Below are 23,440 nucleotides of genomic sequence, written 5' to 3'. Positions count from 1 at the left end.
TTTTTTCATTCTTGTGTTTATGAGAAACATGAGCCTGATGTGTTCTAGAGATTTCTTCAATGTTTGGGCATATATTTAAAAGGCAAACTCTCATTTCCTCGTCAATACATTGAAGAATTCCTTTCTTTTTACTCTTAATTGTGTTGAATGCAGAAAATCCCCACCATACATACCATCTTAACTTTACAGCAAGCAAAGGATAGAAGAAACTTGCCTCCAGTCTTTCTGGGGAACATGGGGGGTAGTGTAAACACTCCAGCACCACAGCTTAACAGCCTTTTGCAACCTGATCAGGCAAGTGAGGTGGGGGGTTGGGCAGACTGTCAGCTTACAGCCAATTCTCCACACATACCTCTGCCCCCCAAAAATCTAAACTCCAAAAACCCTGTTGGTTTTTTGGTCCCCAACAGGCACATATTTCTCTGGAATACCATAGGGCGCATCTGGAAATTTTCTAGGGCGCACCAGTGTGTCCTGGTGCACACTTTAAGAACCACTGGCTTAAGGTGTGCCTGGTATTTGTGAAAAACGTTAGGGCTGAAAGAAGCCCTGAAGGTTCCTTGTTTTATAGAGGGGAAAACGGAGACCCAGAAAAGGGAGGTGTGGCCACATTATAAGGCTAGTGACAGAACTCACAGCAGATTCCAGTTCTACTCCAAGCAGTTGAGAACAAAGAAAAGCTGCCGTTGAGGTACAGTTGCTATCCTACTACAAAGAAAAACACTCAGCTTCACCTGATTTATAGATGTTTTTCCTCCCTTGCAAGAGGACCTTTGGTCCCGGGCATCATTAATCAAAATGTCAGTGTATTTCATTTCTAGTTCTTCCCCCTGTGCTTTCTTTACTAGAAAAAGCAGTGTGCACGGACAGATTTATGACTTATTTAAATAAATCAGTGTACCTATTTTAACCTTTGAAACCAAGACTCCCACTATAGAAGCTATTGAAATGTCACGAGTGAGCATATTTCCATACCAGCTCTCACTTGGGCAGAGAATGAATGTAAATTGATGTTAAGCTGCCAAGTAGTCCAAGATGGAGCTGGACTCCAAAGTCCACTTCTCTCAAACATACACGTGTTACACTGAAGATCTAAAAGAACTGAAGTGATTTTAAAACTTGCGTAGAACTTAGAGATTTAATTTGGCACAAACTTTGAGTTATATTAAGTAAAATCTATTGTCTTTGAAGGAAATTAATTAGATTACTCATCATCTCATCTTTATTAAGAAAACTGTCAAATTTTGCTGAGTTAATTTCAGCAAAATTGTACTTGTTTTGGTCAAGACTTAACACCAAAACTTTTTTGAACAGTTGTACTAATTTAAAAATGCTTATAAGTGCATTTTATTATCTCACCAAAATATCTCTGGGAAGTTTTAGTTTCCATGGCATGCTAATGCCACTTAGAGCAGAAGGGAAAGTTAAAAAAGATAATGTGAAGATTCAGTCAATCAGTTGACCAAAAAAATGCAGTTTTATTAAAAAAAAAAAAAAGTGGGAGAATTTTTCCTTAAAAAGCTTTTGGACTTCTTTAAGGAAATTAGAAAAACATGAAAAAGCAAATAAGAACACAACACAGCAAACACTGGTGCTGAATTATGGATCTCTTCCTGGATGAGAGCGCCCAGGCAGGCTGCATGGCACAGCGAGGCATGTGTGGCACCTCAGATCAACAGTGTGAAGTTAGATGTGGATGAGAAGAGTGGTGAGTCTAGGATTTGTGCTGCAGTAGCTAGCTGGGACCATAATGTAAGAGAAATGTCATCTTCTTAAATAGCTGCAGTTTGGAATAAAATTTTTGTTATCTTTGACTAATAAATTTATAAAAAAAATTTAAAAGACCAAAATAAAATAAACAAAAGAACCTAAGTTACATTTGTTTTTGAAAATAAAAGCAGAGATCATAAAATCTATTAAATAACTGCATACTCTTTAGAAATTCTTGTGCTGTGAGCTCTAATAAATTTGTTCTGGAAACCTGCAACACAGTTATGGAATTGCATTTTAAAAGATGTACTGAATTTTAGGATAAGTACATTAAAAGGTCATAAAACATGTATTTTTATTTATAATCCTGTCACAAACAAAAAAAGTAATTGCTCATAGATCCATAGCAAAATCTAAGCCAACAATTTTTAAAACCTAAGACAAAAAAAATAACAAAACATATGACCAAGAGTTCTAAGAAGAAAATTTACCTTATTTCCTAACATAATATATTTTTACACATCTATGACTTTATTTATGAAAGTTTAAAAAGAAATATTTTAGAAATATAGGTATTTAAAAATATATAACTAATTCAAAAGAGCTTCATGTAGATCATAAGCAGAAAAGAGAGAGGGAAATGGAGGGAAAAGCATGTCATCATATGCACAAAATATCATGTAGCTACTATATTAATCCATGCAGCGTTTACATTAATTTTGATTTATCTAGCTCATTTCTCAGTGGAAAAGACCAGAATCCAAACGATATATAAACTCTAGGAAGAACTAGTAGAGTTAACAACACTTTTAAACAGAACCCAGCAAATCACCAAGTCCACATGGGTGTTAAATAGATTTTCCTATAATAATGAAGCATTTGTGTATCCACTTATACAAATCCTACATTTGTCTATAAAATATAGTACAGCCTGACCAGGTGGTGGTGCAGTAGAGCGTTGGACTGGGACTCAGAGAACCCAGGTTCGAAACCCCAAGGTCGCTGGTGTGAGTGTGGGCTCATTTGGTTTGAGCAAAGCTCACCAGCTTGGACCCAAGGTTGCTGGCTTAAGCAAGGGGTCACTCAGTCTGCTGGAGCCCCCCCACCCCATTGTCAAGGCACATATGAGAAAGCAATCAATGAACAACTAAGGTGCCACAACGAAGAACTGATACTTCTTATCTCTCTACCTTCCTGTCTGTCTGTCCCTATCTGTCCCTCTCTCTGTCTCTTTCTATCTCTCTCACAAAACAAACTATATATATATATATATTACAAAAAAATCTAAAATAAATAAGCTAAAATACCTGATTACCTTTTAATGTCTTCTTACAATAACAATGCTTAAATGGCACTAAGTTTTCATTACTAATGTGTTTTTCCTCTAAATGTTCATTAATACATTATTTTTGAAATCGCAGAGTTTTGAGGTGAGGATCCCCCCACCCACTACTACCAAGTCATATTCCTAAACTGCAAAGTATCCAGGATGTCCTGTCATAGGTCAAACAAAATGAAAATAATGTGTGCCCTTAGATTTCCAGCATAGGTGTGGGAACTAACTTTATATAAGAAGGACCTGCCAATTACTCACTGATTGTTTTCTTCTGTCCAGATTTTAAAGTTATACAAATGTATCAAAAGAGATACATAGTTATGGAATAGAAACAACAAGGCTCCTCATAACAGCTAGAGCAATAATAACTCAAATTGAATGCTGTGTCCACCACCGTGCTACAGTAAGCAGCATTTGAAAATATGCGGACAACCCACTGAAGGACTGCCCAGAGTGGCCTTCAAAATGGTTTCACCAGGCAGGTGACATTTTTAGCTATGATTCCAAGATGTGTAGCGATTTTCCCAGGTAGAGAAGTTGGGGTAAAGAATGAGGTGATTCCCCATGTTCCAAGGATTTCTGAAAGGACCTGACTACTATTTAGAGGTACAGGAAAGGAATGTCAGAAGAAACAATAAGCCAGCTGGGTCCAGACTGTGAAGGAAATTATAGGCTCTGCCCAGGCATTTGGACTTTATCTGGGTGGGCAGTTGGAAGATAAAGGAGGTAAACACAATAGTTAAAATATTTTTAAAAACAACATTTCGCTCTTAGTCCTTTCCAGGTTGGGGGCATAGCTGTGCGCACAGAGGAGCAGCTTTCTGGGCGGTGTTTGCAGACTCTATTCTCTCTCTCTTTTTTTTTTTTTTGGTATTTTTCTGAAGCTGGAAACAGGGAGAGACAGTCAGACAGATTCCCGCATGCGCCCAACCGGGATCCACCCGGCACGCCCACCAGGGGCAACGCTCTGCCCACCAGGGGGTGATGCTCTGCCCCTCCGGGGTGTCGCTGTGCCGCAACCAGAGCCACTCTAGCGTCTGGGGCAGAGGCCAAGGAGCCATCCCCAGTGCCCGGGCCATCTTTGCTCCAATGGAGCCTCGGCTGTGGGAGGGGAAGAGAGAGACAGAGAGGAAGGAAGGGGAGGGGGTGGAGAAGCAAATGGGCGCTTCTCCTATGTGCCCTGGCCGGCAATCGAACCTGGGTCCCCCGCATGCCAAGCTGATGCTCTACCGCTGAGCCAACCGGCCAGGGTTCAGACTCTATTCTCATCTTGTCACTAATGCCCGAGTCCCACCACTAGAGAGACGATCAGTGTGATAATATTAATTCCCTCAGCAGAGGCAAAAGTTTGAGCTGCAGCTATGTTTAAGAGTATTTTTAAAATTGCTTTATTGGGTCTTTTGACAGAAATTAGGTTTCTGGAAAAAGGAAAAACTGCAAGAAGCACTGAAGACTTCCTTCATAATTTGTAGAAAGCCAGGCTCCCTCCCTGGGACCCAGTTCTCAGGTAGACCTGTTCCCACGCCCTCTTCCTCAGGAGAAGAGCAGATCACTTTCCATTTTCACCTCACATTTTCCATTTCCATTTAATGATATCTTTGGCATATTTGCCTCATCCAGATAATGACAAAAATTGGCACGTTAAGGTATGACAGAACAATGGAAGCAGTTTACACACTGCTAAAATAGCACAGGAGCAATTTCTATTCTGTTCCTTTTTATTATAGTCACATTTAGACAAAGAGAAATACAGCCCTCAGCTCTAACACCAAGTGCCAATTGACATGGCAGTTCAGTTTGCACCTGATGAGGGCAATAAGCCAGAAAGGCTCTGGCTTCCCTGCTGCCTCTTCGGGGTTGCATCAGTTACCTGGTCTGATGGACATTCTCTTTCTTCCCACTTTGACCACCCAAGCCCAGACACTCAATTCCGTTTACAGAACATCCATCCGCATTACTGTCTCTCTCTCTCTCACTGTCCCAGATTACTGTGCACACACTCACAAACTCATCCCACGACCCAGGCTTTGACTGTGTATTTCTTTGCCTGCAGATGTCTTTATGACTAACTGGATCAAGCCCAGACTCTTCTGAGGCATTCAAAGTATTTATGGTCCTTCAAAATGTCTCCACTAAGCTCAACAATATATGTCAACCATCATTCCTTGGCTCCAGGGAAAGAGATCCTTCTGTCTTTCATATTCAAAGAATACTTTGCTCAGGCTGTCTCGCCTATATAAGGCAGCCACAGAAAACTGTCCAGGTGGGGTCATTCATATATAACCTGCACAACTCTAGGTGGGCAGCCCTGTGCCTGGACCTCTCTGTAAAATAATTTCTAGTTCAAAAGGTTGTTGTGAGAAATAAGTGAGAGAGAAACATTTCCTCTGTCTGAATTTAGTTTTTCTTTTGTATACAAAAATAATTTAAGAGAATAATATAAGATAGTACATTAAAACAGATGATCTGGTGACTAGCATGGACCTATTCCCTTCCCTGTCATTGATTTTATTGACTTATGAGATCACTTAAGAAACTGAAGAAGCTGAAAGAGTCATATAGGAGTTCTTACTCCTAAATGAAGAAATCCCTGTCTGTCTTTTTGGAGAAAATGAAAAATACACAGAACAAGTAAGATGTATCCAAAAGCCATCTGTACTAAGAGTCTCCTTCCAGGGGCTGTCGGCTCTAAATGCCCTGGAATCACCTAAGGAGTCTTTTAAAATACGGATGCCTACATCCAAGCCCAGACTCTGATGTAGCTAGTCTTGAACACGGCCTGGGAAATGGGTTCTTTAAAGCTTCCCAGGAGATTCTAGTGTGTAGCCAAAGACGAGTACTACAACTCTCTCTATATACATTCCATACCTAGAACCAACTGATTTGTTACCATTTCTCATTAAAGATGATCATCTCTTCTTCTAGCAACATCTATATTGGGATACTAGTAAGTCACACCTTAGTACCATTTCCTTTTAATTATATCATGTTTTCCCTCTTTTGAGATATAAAATTTTGAAGGGGGGAGAGTGGACAAAGTAGCAGTAAATAATAAAGAGAAAGAAAAAAACAAGTTATCTCCCCAGTTTAGGGCAGCTATTAATTAATAAAAGGACCAGAGATTTCACTTATATCTCTTCTTCAAAACCCTCATCTTACTATTTATGATAAATTAAACTACACATATGTTATATCTTCTTAATTAAAAATTTTTTAAAAAAGCAATGAGTCCCCCACCCTCATATTCATTTATCCTAAGTATATAGTACAAGAAAACCAGTACTATTATCTTATACATGATAGTCACTAAAATTTCTCACACCTATAGAGGGGCGTGAGGCCATTGTACTACAGTAGAAAAAACTATTACATTTGAGGCTTAAAAAGCATGGTTTGACTTCCAAGCTGATCATCTACCAACTTTTCTGAGATTCAATGTCCATGTGGTAAAGACTAAAAATACTGTAAGTAAAAATTCCTGGTACATATCAGGAATTTAATGAAGCTACTGAACAGAAAACTCTCTAGGCAAAGGGAAAATTAACTCATATACTACTTCTGGTGGGTTGCACCTACAAACATCTAACACCCCAAAACCATAAAAACTACTTATGATGGCTATTGTTACTCAGTGATAAGTCATGCTGACAATTATTGTAAAACCATTTTTTAGGTAACAAATCCCAATAACACTTTTCTAATCAAAATAATGCTAGTTTCTCTAATGTTAGACTTTTCTCATTGGACTTATTTCCAAGTCTTTTTATATTTATTAGTTTTCTCTGAACACTCTTTTTTATGGTTCCTTTCAAATTGTGAAGTCTATGATACTCTTCATTTTCCATGGTACTATTTCTAATTAAAAATTACACAGCTGGATAATGTGGTAGACTTGTTGGGTGGCCTTAACAATTAATGCTCCTATACCAAGCTCTAAATACATTAGCGGATGTGACTAAACTTCAGACATATCCAAAGATCTTCCATAATAATAGTCAGAAACTGCCAAAGATAATTTTTCCATCTCTTAACCAAGAGTGTTCATGTCCCGTATAAAAGATGTGCTAGCTCTCAGACCTTTTAAGTACCTCTCAAAATCCTGAGAAAAGATATAGGCTGGGTAAAAAGTAGGTTGACAGTTGTTCATGTGGGAAATTATACAATAATTAAGTAACAAAACAAAAATAGACTGTATTTTGCATACAACTGTAAGCCTACATTTGCTCCACCTTGTACGTTAATCATTCAACAGTCAAAAAGTATTTACTTAGCACTTGGCCTGTTTTCTAGCACAGAATGTGTGTATGTAGGGGTGAGAGATAATTAATCAATAATTGAGATAGACTATTCCACATATTTGGAATGTTCCCCTAAACATCTAAAATTAGTCTTTCAAGCATTAACATTCTTTTTATTTCATCCATTTTATTGGTCAATAGAAAATATTCTTACATGATCTGGATACTAATAATAGGAAAAACTTCTCTACTGATAAACACTGTACTGAAACTACACTCAAGACACTTTACAAATAGCATCCAGCTTTTCTGAGAAGATACCCCAAAAAGAAGACACATCTACCAACAAAAGAGATTCCAGCCAAAAATCTGGACTTTGGGGAAAATTTTAAAATGTAACATCTTCATACCCACCAACAGAGAAATCAGCTTCACTTTCCAGTTTCTTGGATTTAAAATATACTTTTTGGGTAGCCAAGTTAATGGGCACTTCACGTGAGTTCTGATCCCATAAAGGTACAAAAAGCAATGGTGTTGCAAAACTTTGCACCAGGCTACATTTACTTACATGATATTTTCCAAAATTAAAGTACATATCAAAGATGCTGTAGAAAACTGATAGTGGTCTAAAGCAGTAACTCTCACACTGTCTGGTCCTGACTAAGAGAAAGACATAAATTTTACATGATGACCAAGCATACATATACTGCTCACAAAAGTAGGGGATATTTCAAAATTAATATAAAGCAATTAAAAAGAAAAGAAGCATTTGATTTTTTTATTATTAAACAAGAACATCAGAAAAGCAAATGACAAGTCAAAGAAAGTTGTTCCATTATGCAAATAAGATGCAAAACCAACTTTAATATCGTTGGTGAAAATGCACTATACAAAAGGCTGAAAGTACTGGAGTATCAGCACGTTCGCTGATCCTCTAATTTTTGTGAGTAGTATCTATAAAATATCTACATATTTTAAGTACATAAAACTGTTTTTTACAAAATAGCTTTTATTCTTATTTTGTGTGGTTCTATTTTATTGTTTTAGCTCTTTAATTCACTAAATTGATTTCACAACTCACTCCCTTTATCAAGAATTTCTGAGAATCCTAGGGCATTTTAGATGCACCCAAGAATCACCCCTGACTTGCTCCCTGTCACAGCCAGCAGCCTCCAGACTCCACAGCTGCGTGTTTGGTACCATCTCTGCCACCTCAGGCAGAGCTCAGCTAGTGATGCTCCAACAGCGGGAGGAAGCAGACACCCTCCCTAACACCAGCTGAACAAGGGGGAGAGGAGAAGCCCAGGTGGAGAGTCAGCTGAGACAGGTCCTCCAAGTCACACCTGCAGCCCTTTCCCTTCACTGGGGACCCATGCCGCCCAGAGAGCGGCTGTTCCAGAACACACTTTACCACAAACCACCAGTCCCTCTCCTCCCTCCTGCCTGGGGCAGACTCCTTGCTCCATGATGGAGGTGAATCTTCTCCCAGGAGTCCCATCATCCCAGGACGTTCTCCATCTTTAGTCCATCAAGCACATCTGACATGCCAGCCCCCAGCTGGGGAGAGAATACAAACCTTTTTTTCAAGCAAACCCTCCAGGTCCCATGTGAGTCCCTGCGTTCTAATTTTAAGAATCAGGCCAAAATTAAGGAGCAAACAGAAATTGTATCTGTAGGTAGATGAGAGTAGAATTTATCGCAAGTGGATTGTTTGGGGAGCTGTGTCCAGCTGAGTCACTTCCAGCCTTCTGTTTATCCTCCAGCCACACCACTGAGCTTAGGCTGACTAGTCCTAGCCGAGCCTCTGTCCTGCCATCATGTGTCGAGGATAAAAATAATATTTTCTCTAAGAAGACTGTTAATCAGTAAGCAGAGGTGCCCAATTTGCCTATTTAGCCCCCAAACACATTCATCCAGACCAGAAGTCTCAGCTATAGTCAAAATCTTTAAGGTTCTTGGTCTGATTTTTCTGTGCAGCACAGTCTGAATCCAGAGGGGGACAGGGACGAGGCAAGGCAGAGTTTCTAAAAATGGATCAGCTGGCTTCTCGTATTTCTTACTAAAGAATATCTGGAAGCAAAAGCAAAATATATGAATTACATTTTCAGTTTAAAAAAATAATGGAAAAAAACTACACAGTGTGATATATTGCATTGTTTCCAGATTTTAATCTTAAGGTTAGATTTTTTTTTTTTTAATAATTTTATTTTTTTAATGGGGTGACATCAATAAATCAGGATACATATATTCAAAGATAACAAGACCAGGGTATCTTGTCGTTCAATTATGATGCATACCCGTCACCCAAAGTCAGATTGTCCTCTGTCACCTTCTATCTTGTTTTCTTTGTGCCCCTCCCCCTCCCCCTTTCCCTCTCCCATTCCCCCCTCCCCCCCGTAACCACCACACTCTTATCAATGTCTCTTAGTTTCACTTTTATGTCCCACCTACGTATGGAATAATGCAGTTCCTGGTTTTTTCTGATTTACTTATTTCGCTTCGTATCATGTTATCTAGATCCCACCATTTTGCTGTAAATGTTCCGATGTCATCATTTCTTATGGCTGAGTAGTATTCCATAGTGTATATGTGCCACATCTTCTTTATCCAGTCATCTATTGACGGGCTTTTTGGTTGTTTCCATATCCTGGCCACTGTGAACAATGCTGCAATAAACATGGGGCTGCATGTGTCTTTACGTATCAATGTTTCTGAGTTTTTGGGGTATATACCCAGTAGAGGGATTGCTGAGGCATAAGGTAGTTCTATTTGCAGTTTTTTGAGGAACCACCATACTTTCTTCCATAATGGTTGTACTACTTGACATTCCCACCAACAGTGTATGAGGGTTCCTTTTTCTCCACAGCCTCTCCAACATTTGCTATTACCTGTCTTGCTAATAATAGCTAATTGAACAGGTGTGAGGTGGTATCTCATTGCTGTTTTGATTTGCATTTCTCTAATAGCTAAAGAAGATGAGCATCTTTTCATATATCTGTTGGCCATTTGTATTTCTTCCTGGGAGAAGTGTCTGTTCATATCCTCTTCCCATATTTTATGGGATTGTTTGTTTGTTTGTTGTTGAGTTTTATGAGTTCTTTGTATATTTTGGATATTAGGCCCTTATCTGAGCTGTTGTTTGAAAATATCATTTCCCATTTAGTTGGCTTTCTGTTTATTTTGTTATCAGTTTCTCTTGCTGAGCAAAAACTTCTTAGTCTGATGTAGTCCCATTCATTAATTTTTGCCTTCACTTCTCTTGCCATTGGAGTCAAATTCATAAAATGCTCTTTAAAACCCAGGTCCATGAGTTGAGTACCTATGTCTTCTTCTATGTACTTAATTGTTTCAGGTCTTATGTTTAGATCTTTGATCCATTTTGAGTTAATTTTTGTACAGGGGGACAAACTGTAGTCCAGTTTCATTCTTTTGCATGTGGCTTTCCAGTTTTCCCAGCACCATTTATTGAAGAGGCTTTCTTTTCTCCATTGTGTGTTGTTGGCCCCTTTATCAAAAATTATTGGACTATATATATGTGGTTTTATTTCTGGACTTTCTATTCTGTTCCATTGGTCTGATTGTCTATTTTTCTGCCAATACCATGCTGTTTTGATTGTCGTGGCCCTATAATAGAGTTTGAAGTCAGGTATTGTAATGCCCCCAGCTTCATTCTTTTTCTTTAGGATTGCTTTGGCTATTCGGGGTTTTTTATAGTTCCATATAAATCTGATGATTTTTTGCTCTATTTCTTTAAAAAACGTCATTGGAAGTTTGATGGGAATTGCATTGAATTTGTATATTGCTTTGGGTAATATAGTCATCTTGATTATATTTATTCTTCCTAGCCAAGAACAAGGTATATTCTTCCATCTCATTATATCTTTTTCAATTTCCCTTAACAATGGTTTATAGTTTTCATTATATAAGTCCTTTACATTCTTTGTTATGTTTATTCCTAAGTATTTTATTTTTTTGTTGCAATCGTGAAGGGGATTATTCTTTTGAGTTCCTTCTCAGTTGTTTCATTGTTGGCATATAGAAAGACTATTGACTTCTGAATGTTAATTTTGTATCCTGCGACCTTACTGTATTGGCTTATTGTTTCTAGTAGTCTTTTTGTGGATTCTTTGGGGTTTTCGATGTATAGGATCATATCATCTGCAAAAAGTGATACCTTTACTTCTTCTTTTCCGATATGGATGCCTTTTATTTCTTTGTCTTGTCTGATTGCTCTGGCTAGAACCTCTAGTACCACATTAAATAAGAGTGGAGAGAGTGGACAACCCTGTCTTGTTCCTGATTTAAGGGGGAAAGCCTTCAGTTTAGTGCCATTTAATATGATGTTAGCTGATGGTTTATCATATATGGCCTTTATCATGTTGAGATACTTTCCTTCTATACCCATTTTGTTGAGAGTCTTAAACATAAAATTGTGTTGTATTTTATCAAAAGCCTTTTCTGCATCTATTGATAAGATCATGTGGTTTTTGTTCTTTGTTTTGTTGATATGGTGTATTACGTTAATCGTTTTATGTATGTTGAACCATCCTTGAGATTCTGGGATGAATCCCACTTGATCATGATGTATTATTTTTTTAATATGTTGTTGTATTCGATTTGCTAGTATTTTGTTTAGTATTTTAGCATCTGTATTCATTAGAGATATTGGTCTGTAGTTTTCTTTTTTTGTGCCATCCTTGCCTGGTTTTGGTATGAGGGTTATGTTGGCCTCATAAAATGTGTTTGGAAGTATTGCTTCTTCTTCAATTTTTTGGAAGACTTTGAGTAGAATAGGAACCAAGTCTTCTTTGAATGTTTGATAAAATTTGCTGGTATAGCCGTCAGGGCCTGGACTTTTATTTTTGGGGAGGTTTTTAATGGTTTTTTCTATTTCTTCTCTACTGATAGGTCTGTTTAGGCTTTCTGCTTCTTCTTGACTCAGTCTAGGAAGGTTGTATTGTTCTAGGAATTTATCCATTTCTTCTAGGTTGTTGAATTTAGTGGCATAAAGTTTTTCATAGTATTCTACAATAATTCTTTGTATATCTACGGTGTCCGTGGTGATTTCTCCTCTTTCATTTTGGATTTTGTTTATATGAGTTCTTTCTCTTTTTTCCTTGGTAAGTCTTGCCAAGGGTTTGTCAATTTTGTTGATCTTTTCAAAGAACCAGCTCCTTGTTCTATTAATTTTTTCTATAGTTTTTCTGTTCTCTAATTCATTTATTTCTGCTCTGATTTTTATTATCTCCTTTCTTCAGCTGCTTTTGGGTTGTCTTTGTTCTTCTTTTTCTAGTTCCTTAAGGTGGGAAGTTAAGTGGTTCACTTGGGCTCTCTCTTGTTTGTTCATATATGCCTGAAGTGATATGAACTTCCCTCTTATCACTGCTTTTGCTGCATCCCATAGATTCTGATATGTCGTATTGTCATTTTCATTAGTCTGTATAAATCTTTTGATCTCTGCACTTATTTCTTCTTTGACCCATTCATTTTTTAAAAGTATGTTGTTTAGTTTCCACATTTTGGTGGGATTTTTTTCCTCTTTTTTGCAGTTGAATTCTAGTTTCAAGGCTTTATGATCAGAAAATATGCTTGGTACAACTTCAATTTTTCTGAATTTGCTGATGTTGTTTTTGTGGCCCAACATATGGTCAATTCTTGAGAATGATCCATGTACACTGGAGAAAAATGTATACTCAGTCACTTTGGGATGAAATGTCCTGTAGATGTCTATCATATCCAGGTGCTCTAGTGTTTTGTTTAAGGTCACTATGTCTTTGTTGATTCTCTGTTTGGATGACCGATCTAGAGCCGTCAGCGGTGTATTGAGGTCTCCAAGTATGATTGTATTTTTGTCAGTTTTTGTTTTAAGGTCAATAAGTAGCTGTCTTATATATTTTGGTGCTCCTTGTTTTGGTGCATATATATTAAGAATTGTCATGTCTTCTTGATTCAGTGTCCCCTTAGCCATTATGAAATGGCCATTTTTATCTTTGAGTACTTTTCCTGTCTTGTAGTCAGCATTATCCGATATGAGTATTGCTACACCTGCTTTTTTTTGGATGTTATTTGCTTGGAGTATTGTTTTCCAGCCTTTCACTTTGAATTTGTTTTTATCCTTGTTACTTAGATGAGTTTCCTGTAGGCAGCATACAGTTGGATTTTCTTTTTTAATCCATTCTGCTACTCTGTGCCTTTTTATTGGTGAGTTTAATCCGTTTACATTTAGTGTAATTATTGATACTTGTGAGTTCCCTATTGCCATTTTATATCTTGCTTTCTGTTAGTTTTGTGTCTTGTTTGATCCTTCTCTTTCGTTTTTCTATCTTTTGTTTTTATTTGGTTGTATTCCATACATCTTTCCTCTGTTGCTATCTTTTTTATCTCATGTGCTTCTGTGGTGGTTTTTTCAATGGTGGTTACCTTTGAGTAATGAAAAGGGTCCCTACCCTGTTCATTGTAGCGAACTATTTTGTGAGTACTTTTGCACTCCATCGTCCTTTGCTACTGTTAATCTCCGTCTTCTCCCCCTCTTTCTTTTTGTTGTTGTCACAGTTTAAATTTGGTTTTATTGTGTTCTTCTTGGAGCTTTTACTTGTGGCTCTGTTTTTTTTTGTTCTTTGTATCTGATTGGAGAACCCCCTTTAGTAATTCCTGGAATGGGGGTTTTCTGATGATAAATTCCCTCATCTTTTCTGTATCTGTGAATGTTTTTATTTCTTCTTCATATTTGAAGGATAGCTTTGATGGGTATAGTATTCGTGGCTGAAAGTTCCTCACTTTCAGGACTTTAAATATTGGGGTCCACTCTGTTCTAGCTTGTAGAGTTTCTGCTGAGAAATCTGATGATAATCTAATGGGCCTTCCTTTATATGTTGTATTCTTCTTTTCCCTGGCTGCCTTGAGAATTTTTTCTTTGCCGTTGGTTTGTGTCAATTTCATTATGATATGCCTTGGAGTAGGTTTGTTGGGGTTAAGAAAACTCGGTGTTCTGTTTGCTTCTTGAATTTGAGGCTTTAGTTCTTTCCACAGGCTTGGGAAGTTCTCATCTATTATTTGTTTGAGTATGTTCTCCATTCCATTTTCTCTCTCTTCTCCCTCTGATATACCTATTATTCTTATGTTATTCTTTTTGATGGTGTCAGATAATTCTTGTAGGGCTATCTCATTTTTTTTTAATTTTTGAGTCTCTTTCTTCTTCTCTCTGTTGTGCCTCAAGTTGCTTGTCTTCTATTTCACTAATCCTCTCTTCTATCTGGCCTGTTCTATTAGCTAAGCTTGTTACTTCGTTTTTCAGCTCGTGAATTGAGTTTTTCATCTCTGTTTGATTTGTTTTTTATAGTTTCAATTTCTTTGGACATATAGTCTTTGTGTTCATTGAGTTGTTTTCTGAGCTCCCTAAATTGCCTTTCTGTGTTTTCTTGTATATCTCGGAGGATTTTTAGTATTTCTATCTTGAATTCTCTGTCATTTAGCTCCAAGGTTTCCAATATATTAAATTTTTTCTCCATAGATTTTTCCTCATCTAGCTGTGTTACCTCTCTTTCTTTTGTATCCATGATATTCGATTTTCTCTTCCTTAATGGCATCTGAGGGTGGTTTTGTTGATAGTATTAATGAGATTTAATAAAGAATAAAAAGTTAAAAAAAAATAAAAAATCAAAAAGAGTTGTTTTTTTTTAAAAAAAATTAATAATGAAATAAAGAAAAATAAAATAATAATATTTAAAAAAAGGAAATTATTCCCCCCCCCTCCTTTTTTCCTCTCCTCTCCCCTTTTTCTTGAGAAAATCTTGTGGTGAACTGTGAATTATAACAAACAATGCCTGTGATGGAGGTCCTGAATTGGGGAAAAGTAATAAAGGGGCAAAAAAAAAAAAAGGAAAAAAAAAGAGGAAAAAAAAAGGGGGGGGGGCGGTATGGACCCACAAAAAGCAAATAAGGAAAAAATTTGGGTCAAGAATAAAATGATTTGCTTTTAGGTGTTGGTGTTGTCTAAGAGTTATGATGAGAGGAATAAGAGAACAGAAAAATGGGGGGACAAATTAAAAAAATACTATTGTATTTAGTGGAACAAGAACTAGATAAAATGGAGAGCCAGGGATGGGAGCACTGCTAGTGAGTTAAAAAGGTGAAGTAAAAAGAACCCCAAATGCTACAAACATAAGTTTGAGTCCCAGATAAGATAATTTGTTTGTTATTGAGGTTTGAATGAGAGGAGATGTAAAGGAGAAAGGAAGAAACTAATATAGAGGGAGAAAAGAAAGAGAGAGAGAGAAAAAAAGAGGGAACCAGTAAAAGAAGAAAAAAGAAAGGAGAGAGAGAGAGTTAAGGGTTTTGGAGTGCAACCCTCATAGAGAGAAAGGAAGAGGAGAAAAAAGATAATGGGAGATGTAACACTTATGGGTAGTGTAGTTCAAGGAGAGGAGAGAGTAAGACCGGCAGAGAGTTAATCGGCCAAATTGGAGGAGGAAAAAAAGTATCAAGAATGAAGATAAGAGAAACAAACGAACAAATATAAAATGGGATAGGTTATAAAGTCTGCAGATTATTCTTGATTTTGAGAGGTTATCTTCTTGTTTTTTCTTTTCTCTCCCTCTTCCTGGTCGGTGACTCTGTACCCCAGGTTCTGCCCCTTTGGCTCAGATAGAGGTTTGCAGTTGATAAGTCTCTATGGCAATGTCATGTATTGTGCTTTAGTCCCATTGGGAGTCAAGGCTCATTAGCTTTCATAGGCTCCGACAGTGAGAGAGTCCGTGTTCCTGGAGCCTTTCTCCTAGTCTTTCCTTCCTCAATTAGTAGCCTGATAATCCAGCTATGGGGTTGTTGCTGCCTCTGCCTGGATAGTAAGAGGTTCAAAGAGCTGGCAACTCCCCACTCTATTTCCACTCAGCACAGGGCTCTGGGTAAGGCTCAGTCAGTCAGAGCTGCTAGCATAATCAGGCGGGCTTTCCGCCCACTCAAAGACCTCTGGCTCTGCCACTCTGTCCGGTAACACAGGCCGGCACCCACTTCCGGGGTGCTTGGAGGAAACTCTCATTCACTATCTGCGCGCGCAGACCAGGATATCCGGCCAGTAGTCTCACGCTCTGAGTGAAACCCCCAACCGCATGGAAATTTGCAGCGCTGGAATTCGCTCTCGCTCAGTCCCCATGCGCGGCTTTTGCAAGGCGCTGGGGCGGCCCGAGATTCCGCTTTTGCCCACACAAAGGCCCCTGACTCTGCCCCTCTGTGCGATAACACGGGCGCGCCCTGCCGAGGCACTCGGAGGAATCGCTCACTACCTATCTGCGCGCGCAAACCAGGATATGAGGCCGGCCGCGTTTCCCTGAGTGAAACCCTCACCAGCACGGAAAATTTCCACCGTTGGAATTAGTTCTCACTCCCTCCCGTGCGCGGCTTTCCCAGGGCGCTGGGGCTGCCCAGAGATTCTGCTTTCGGCCCACAGAAAGGCCTCTGACCCTGCCTCTCTGTGGGGCAACACGGACACCCACTTCTGGGGCTTAGGAAGAGATCTCTCGCCCACTAACTGCGCACCAACCAGGAGAACGGGTAAAATGGCTGCCCCGCTTGTCTTTCTTTGTTTGGGTTTGGCGCGAGTGTTAGCTTGTATTGCCCAGCTTGCCACAGGAACAGTTTTTCCTCCGCTAGGATCTCCGTGCCACAGCCTGGTTCGGCCTTTTGTGCGCGGCCTGGATGTATTCACCCCCTTTGCCCACCTCAGTTTCTATATTCACAGTTACCAGAGAAAGCCACCCTGTTTAGGTTAGTGAGGAAGGTGGAGCATTTCTTACTCCCTATTTCCTTCAGGATTTGGTTATATATTTAGCCAATTTTTCACTCGACCATACCTTCAGGTGTATTGTGAAGCATCTGGAGGCTCCAAGTATAGGTTTTTCTGTTTCTGGTTGAAGATCTTGTTGAGTTTTGGGGGAGATTTATCGGTATCGCTTCCTACTCCGCCATTACTCTGACGTCATCCCCAAGGTTAGATGTTTTTATTCACTCTCTAGAACAATCATGCCCACCTCCTCTAACATGGCAACATTAGAATAGTAGTTTGTAGTTCATCCTGGGGGTTACTCTAAAACTTCCCCTAAGAAGCTGGAAATAAGGTTGATAAGAGTGGTCTCTGAAATATAAATTTTAAGATCAACACAATAACCAAGAAGATAAAGTTACCTTAGAAGACAAAGAGTGGCTCCAAGTCTGGAAGACTTAAGAGTGCACTTATTAATAAAAACCCTTACTAAATAATGAGTCAAACAGAAGGTGCGGGGAGGGGAACCAGACACAGCCACCTACAGAAAGAAGAATAGATTCTCCCAGGTAGACTCTCCAGCAAAGATATTCAAGACTCCTGAACCACCCACAGACTCTTCCTGATGGGGCAGTAAGATGCAAATACACCTGGGCCATGATTTGTCCAAAGCCTTTGTCCTAATTCAGTCCTCGCCAAACAGCCTTCCTTATATGACATCTGGTGCAAGCCTGTGTACGGAGAGAGAAGGCACGGACCATACAAACTTGGACTCATCTATCCACCACAGATGTGAACTGAACCCCCAACAAGCAGGGTCCCTGTCCTCAGCAACAGGGATACAGTGGAGAATTAAACCTTTGAGGTCCTTGGGGCTAACACAAACAACTAAAGATATAAACAAGATAATTGTAGCTAGTGATAAGAACCATTATACAAAATAGACTCGATAATTACTGGGGAAGGGGATGGGTGTTTTAAGAATAGGGATCAGGAATAGTTATTTTGAGAAAGTGACATTTACTATAAAACCTGAGGCTCACCCTACCCTTAGCATTTTCTAAAAGTGTTGTTTAAAAAAGAGACAACAGGCCCAAAATGGAGTAACAGGCCCCAAATGGAGTCACTTGTGCTAAGTCCCATGTCACCAAACTGAGACTTATACCTAACCTAATTGCAGTTTCAGCTTCTCTCAGGAATGTACTGTATTTTTTGCTCCATAAGATGCACTATCCCCCCCCCCCCCCAAAGTGGAGGGGAAAATGCCCATGCGTCTTATAGAGTGAAAAATACAGTATTTTATTAAATATTTGAACATACTATTTGTTTCAGAATATTTTTTTTCTTATTTTCCTCCTTAAAACCCTAGGTGTGATTTATGGTCAGGTGCATTTTATAGAGCGAAAAATACGGTAACCTTAGTGAGTCAGTCTGGAATTTCCTGGTCAGCACTGGAGAGGTAATCCACCTAACAGACCCCTTTTCCCTCTAGAGTGAGATGCGCCTGTCTGAAACAATCCACTCTCCCGGCCCCTCCTCCTCTTCTGCTGGTGAAAGCCTTCCTTGGGGTTCCTTTCTCTCTGCTAGATGGGATGTTGCCTGATTCACAAATTGTTGAATAAAGCCAAATAGATCTTTAAATTCACTCAGTTGAATTTTGTTTTTTAACAGCCTTTTTCAACTAATTTTTTTAAAAATTATACAGCAACACAATGGTAGAGGAGACTGTATGTAATGATTAAGACAGAGCAAGCAGTGTGAAGGGGCATGGGAGGCATGTAGACAAGTGAGGTAAGGATAGTTCCTCTGTTCTTGTTCTTCACCAAACGTGGCAAGGGCCGCACCTCACTGCCAGCCCCGTCCCAGGCTTGTGCCTCTACCTGTTAGAACTTGGCTGCGCCTCGGGCTGACTGCTTGATGAGGATCCAGAATCTGCCAGGCAAAGATAGAGGAACAGTTTCTAGGCAGAGGGAACAGGAAAAGCTGTGAGGCAAGCACTAGCCTCACATTTCTTGGGAATTTCCAATGTGCCTGAAGCTTTATGAATAAAGGGAAAGTAACAGGAAACATGGCCAGAGAAGCTGGCAGAGGCCGAGCCACAGAAAGAAATTTGGGTTTTGTTGTAAGCTAATAGGAAGCAAGGGAGTAACAGGACTTGTCATATCTTTAAAAGATGTGGAGAATAAACTACAGGTGGTAGAGGGGCTCTAAAAGCCACCCAGGCAGCAGTGACCTGATCTGAAGTGGTGGTGACAGCAGGGTTGGGGAGAAGGAATGGCTTCAGGGCATGTTTTGGAGCTGGCTCCTCAGAACTTGTTAAAAGACATAGCAGTATATGCAGGGTGGGGAACCATGCTCTGGCTTGGCAAAGAGCAGTGTCTTTTACTGACATTGGGAAGGCCGAGGGAGGAGCACAGGGAGGTGGGGACATTAAGAGCTTTTTGATGGGCATTCCAGGTTTGAGATACTCACTAGACACACAAGCAGAAAGGTCAGTTAAGGCAGTTTGGGCTCTTGGGAGAATACTAGAATGAATATGTATATTTAGAATTATCTGTGCCTCAATGGTCCCTTAAAGCCATGGCATTCCCATCCCCGTGACAGTTGTTTTTATTGTAAATTAACAAATTAAGTAATTCACAAAGGCAGCGGGCACGAGGTGGGCCTGCCCCTCTGCTTTGCATTTACCTCAACTAGAGCTGCTTCTACCAGACTGTTTCGTTGTGTTTCCATATATGAAACACCATCCAGTTCCTCCTTTTTCTCTTGTGGATCAGTGTGACATCTGAAAGCTGACATGTTTTTAAAATATATTTTTTAAAAAGTATCAAAGGCTTATTTGGCTGAATAGAGAAACATTAGACAAATAGAGGGTAAATTTAAGCAGATTAAGAGACTAAAATTAAACCCTAGTTTAGAGGTGGCCACAACTCACTGACCAGAGTTGTTGACTTTCGGCTCTATTGTTACAGAATGTATAAGAACATTACAAAAGAATGTTAGTTGTTAAATCATTTGATGAAATAAATATCAAAAAAGTATTAATAGAAACCCTGGAATTAAATTAACATAAGAAAATTTCAGTTCATCCATTTAAATTGATTAACTACTGCTATGTGATTATTGTCTTGACCTCCCACCTTCCTAGGGCTTTTTACTCAGCAGAGGAGACAGACCACACCGTGGACAGGGCAGATGTTTTATCACTGAGGTGAGGTGACAAGCAACGTCAATGTAAAAAGATAAGCACAGCACCCTGCAGGGGATTTCTCAAACTCTAAATATAACCTTGGTTGATTGTCCAACAACCTCATAATTCTATTTGGCATGAAAGCTTTCATTTTCACTTCAGTATTATCAAAGGAATTTATTTAATGAAGTAAATCGACACATTAGGTGCCCTCAGCAACATTTTTAGTGTAGTCATCTAAAGAGATTTCCATTTTCTCCCCATTCTTCTTTATCATTTACTACTTTTTTCTGTGTAAATCTGGAAGATTTTGGAGAGCAACAGTCAACTTTCCTTAGAAACCCAACCCAGTATTTATTTATGGGAACTACATGGCAGGGCAGCGTTAGAGGAAACAGAGGAGAGGGGTGAAGTGGAGCCCCCAACTTCCATTTCACGAGCAGGGTTCCCCAGGGCCAGACACAGCCCTCCGTGCTGTCACAGTGGGAAACCAGCCAGGCTTGCATTCCACTGAAGCTGGCTCCCAGCCATTTCTCTGTTACCCTTTTGTGCCGTCTCCTTTTCAAGAACCTGTAAGGAGCCCAGTCACCTTGGCATTCTGGCTCTTTTGTTTCCTCTCCCTCTCCCGCAATCCTTTCCTTTCCTCTCCCGGACACTGTCTCGTGTGCAGCTGGGTCCAGAATCCCCTGAACCAGCCTGAGGAAGCTGAGCCAGCTCTGCTTAGGCTTTGGGGCACATGCTTCTCTTCTCACCGTGACTGACGGCTGCATCCTGTAAACCATTTAAGTGTTAAGAGCCAAGAATCTGCTTGGTCTTCGGTTTCAAAATCATTTAGGATGAACTGGCTTAGGTAAAGGACTTCTCCTTAGGATCTCACCTAACTGACTAGAAATTTACCTTGGGGTTTGGGTCCAATGCCCTGATTGGTTATAAATCTGTCTTACTTTGCTGGTCACTGACCTGACTGTATATTTTGTTCAGGGACCTGGCAGAGAGGAATGGCTATGGCAGGAGAAAATTCACTGTATTTTGGGGTCCCTAGGCAATCTCTATTATAGCACTCTTTTTTATACCTCCATTTTATTATCATCAACAGGCTCCTTGAGGGCTCTGGAAGCCACAGACATTTTTTAATGCCTGTATTTTAGATTAGTTGTTATAAAAAGCACCTTTGTTCTGCATTGTACCTGGATGAAATGACTCGTTCTAATAAGAGAATACGCTCCTTCCCCATCATGCCAGAATCCACGGCTGGCCGCAAAGGCAGCATCACCTCCAACAGGAGACAATCATCAAGCCCACATACTCACAACCGCAGCTCAATTTGATGTTTTACCTGTGAGAGTCCATTCATCAAACACTTTGCGATACTTTTATTCTCCCCTTGTTCCATATTATCCCCTAAGGTCAGTATTATTCTAGACACTCAGACCATGAAGTAAAATCTGGGAGAGAAATCTGCTCATGTTTATCTACAAACATAATGTTTTGACCCTGTTATTTTTTTCCCAGACATCCTCACTGAGAATTACAGCACTCAGGCTCTAGATGCCACCGCCTCTTTCAGCATTCTGTCTGGGACAGCCCCGAGCCCAGAAACCCTCCTTACCTTTAGCTGAACAAGGTGCACATCCACATGCTTGCTGTCTGAGTCTTGCTGGACTGAATAGGTTAGGTCCCGGACCCTCTCTGAGGTCATCCGGAGCCAGGTCTCAATTTCAGGTAAGTGAAGGACAATCTTCCAGTCAGCCCCTGTGTGCAGCGGGGGTGGCTTTTCATACTGCTGGTCGGAATCCACATCCTTCATCGCCTCCTCTCCCTCACCCTGCTCCACAGTGGGTGTCAGGTTGATGGCCATGGGTGAAGCATCAGTAGCCATGGGATCCAGGTCCTCTGACCTCAGAGGGGAAAGTGTCACACTCATGGTTAACATGGAGAAGTCTAAACCTTACTTCTTTCCCAAACAGCTGAAAGGCAAGAGGAAAGAAGAAAGCAAGAGTCAGACAAGATTGCCAAATAAAGAAATGATACTTCGCCGAAGAAACAGGATTTCTAAATTAAGCCAGATTTCTAAATTAAGAAACCATAGCTCTTGGCAAAAACAGAAAGAGGTGTTTTAAGTTTCTACATGGTAGCCCCAAGACTACAAATAGGATTACAAAACCATGGGCACTGTTGACCCCAACATCCATTCTCCCCTATTCCCCAGTAACAAAAGCCTGATTTTCAGCTGTGCCTATTCCTGCCAAGAATTTAAAACTACATTCTCTAGCTCCATCATAGCTAGGTGTGGCCAAATGGCTAAGTTCTGACCAAACAGACGTAAGTGGGACTCCTGTGTAGAAGTGTGGGAAAGCTGCTTAAAGGGAGCTCACTCAATTAGAAGTCCTCTTTTTGTCTTGCCTTCCTCCTTCTCCCAGCCTGCAACGTGGACCTCATGGCTAGAGTTCCAGCTGCCATCTCAGACCAGGAGGTGCGTCTGAGTATGGCAGGTAGAGGAAGGCAGAGCCCTGTGTAGGAACGTGGGTTCCACTTGACAATGAGGAGCTCCTGTACACTGGTCCTGGACTGCTGTCCTGGACTTCTTTAACTGAGACAAAAACAAACTTCTATCATGTTAGACCACTAATATTTGGGGCCTTTTTACTATACGCATCCAAACATCATTTTGACTACTATAACCAGTCGATTCAATAGATGGGATAACATGAGAAGTAACGTGTTCAAATCAGTGAAAAACATTGTGCTGGATTCAGCAAAGACTGCCCCTTTCTATAATTTGTTAGATAAATAGATATGATGTAGTAATTCCAAACTTTCACTTTCCTGAAAAGTATAAATTGTGGATTATATAGAATATATCCCTAATAAATTAGCTCTCAACCTCAATAACATTAGTATTTGGTCATTCTGAAATTTTTAGAGCCTCTGGAATTTCAAGAGTAATAAGTTGCTCTTAAATACATAACACTAAAATGTTAATTAATATATTAAAAAGAACAACTCATAATAAGGTAAGGTTGCTTTTTAAGATAAAGTTGATTGGCTTACTAATTATCTACTATGAAATTTATCTTTCTTCTGGAACCAGTTTATTATAAAATAATAACTTTTTGGATCTTGTACATTAAACATTTTAAATAGACATTATTTTTAGTTTCAGGAGAAGCTTTTTTACTCAAGGCAATGGGTTTCTTTTTCTAATAAGG

General features: G+C 39.6%; 1 protein-coding gene across 4 annotated transcripts in view; it reads right to left on the bottom strand.

Moving 5' to 3' along the window:
- The window catches only part of AKAP6 (A-kinase anchoring protein 6), a 527,287-nt gene that overhangs the window by 394,326 nt on the left and 109,521 nt on the right, over positions 1-23,440 (bottom strand). For all 4 annotated transcript variants that reach the window (XM_066277686.1, XM_066277688.1, XM_066277687.1 and 1 more), the window contains exon 2: positions 21,841-22,198. In XM_066277686.1, the coding sequence (XP_066133783.1) occupies positions 21,841-22,164 (324 nt within the window). In that variant the 5' untranslated portion in view covers positions 22,165-22,198. The remainder of the gene's footprint in view (positions 1-21,840; positions 22,199-23,440) is intronic.

Source organism: Saccopteryx bilineata, chromosome 4, assembly GCF_036850765.1.
Source record: "Saccopteryx bilineata isolate mSacBil1 chromosome 4, mSacBil1_pri_phased_curated, whole genome shotgun sequence".
NCBI lineage: Eukaryota > Metazoa > Chordata > Mammalia > Chiroptera > Emballonuridae > Saccopteryx > Saccopteryx bilineata.
This window is presented reverse-complemented; position numbering and strand designations above follow the sequence as displayed.